Raw genomic sequence first — 725 nt, 5'->3', positions numbered from 1 at the left:
GAGTTCTGGGCTGCCCAGAGCTTGTGGCCAGGCCGGGTTGGTTGGAGGCCTGCCATCCATCCACACCCTGTACGTCCGAAATTTCAAAACGAGGCTTTAGGGGGGCGGGGTCTTGAGCCCTTTTATTAGGCACCTCCACTCCTCTTCCCCCTCAGAAGGCACGAAAGGTCTTTGTGGAAGATGGGTGTCTACCGCATCCGCGAGTCCACGGGGTCCTCGCTCTTTGCGGGCTCCAGCAACCAGGTGCAGCTGTGGCTGGTGGGCCAGCACGGGGAAGCCGAGCTCGGGAAGCGCCTGAGGCCAGCGCGGGGCAAGGTGAGCTGCGGGAGCTGGTCCCCAGCCCGGAGGCCGTCACATTCCTGGGAAGAGAGGCGCTGGGCAGAGTGAGGCTCTCAGCAGGCGCTCAATAAAAGTCAGGGCCCTCTGGCTTCCCTGGGATGGTGAGGATGCTTCTGCACACCCTCCTGCACAGAGCTCTCTCTCTTTTTGTTGAGATCATGAAGGGGCTGCGTGTCTCTGGTTTCCTCGATTTTATTTCGAGAGAGGAGAGAGGAGAGAGAGAGAGAGATTAATTTTGTTCCACTTACTCATGAGTGGTTGAGTCTTGTATGTGTCCTGACCTGGGATGAGCCTGGAACTTTGGGGTGTCAGGACACGCTCTAACCACTGAGTTTCTTGCCCGGGAAGTTTCCTCCATTCTGAAACCCTATTTCAAACCTCTTCTA

The 725-nt window shown here is 57.2% G+C and overlaps 1 protein-coding gene across 2 annotated transcripts in view; it reads left to right on the top strand.

The window, feature by feature from the left end:
• Nucleotides 1–118: 118 nt before the first annotated feature.
• The window catches only part of LOC102240358 (arachidonate 15-lipoxygenase), an 8565-nt gene continuing 7958 nt past the window's right edge, over nt 119–725 (top strand). The window contains exon 1 of one of the 2 annotated variants that reach the window (XM_005876964.2): nt 119–315. In XM_005876964.2, coding sequence (XP_005877026.1) covers nt 181–315 — 135 coding nt within the window. In that variant the 5' untranslated portion in view covers nt 119–180. The remainder of the gene's footprint in view (nt 316–725) is intronic. The other variant, XM_005876965.2, reaches the window with a different exon arrangement.

The sequence above is a fragment of the Myotis brandtii genome, unplaced genomic scaffold (assembly GCF_000412655.1).
Source record: "Myotis brandtii unplaced genomic scaffold, ASM41265v1 scaffold5019, whole genome shotgun sequence".
Classification (NCBI taxonomy): domain Eukaryota; kingdom Metazoa; phylum Chordata; class Mammalia; order Chiroptera; family Vespertilionidae; genus Myotis; species Myotis brandtii.
The sequence above is the reverse complement of the archived record's forward strand: the minus strand, read 5'-3'. Positions and strand labels throughout refer to the sequence as shown.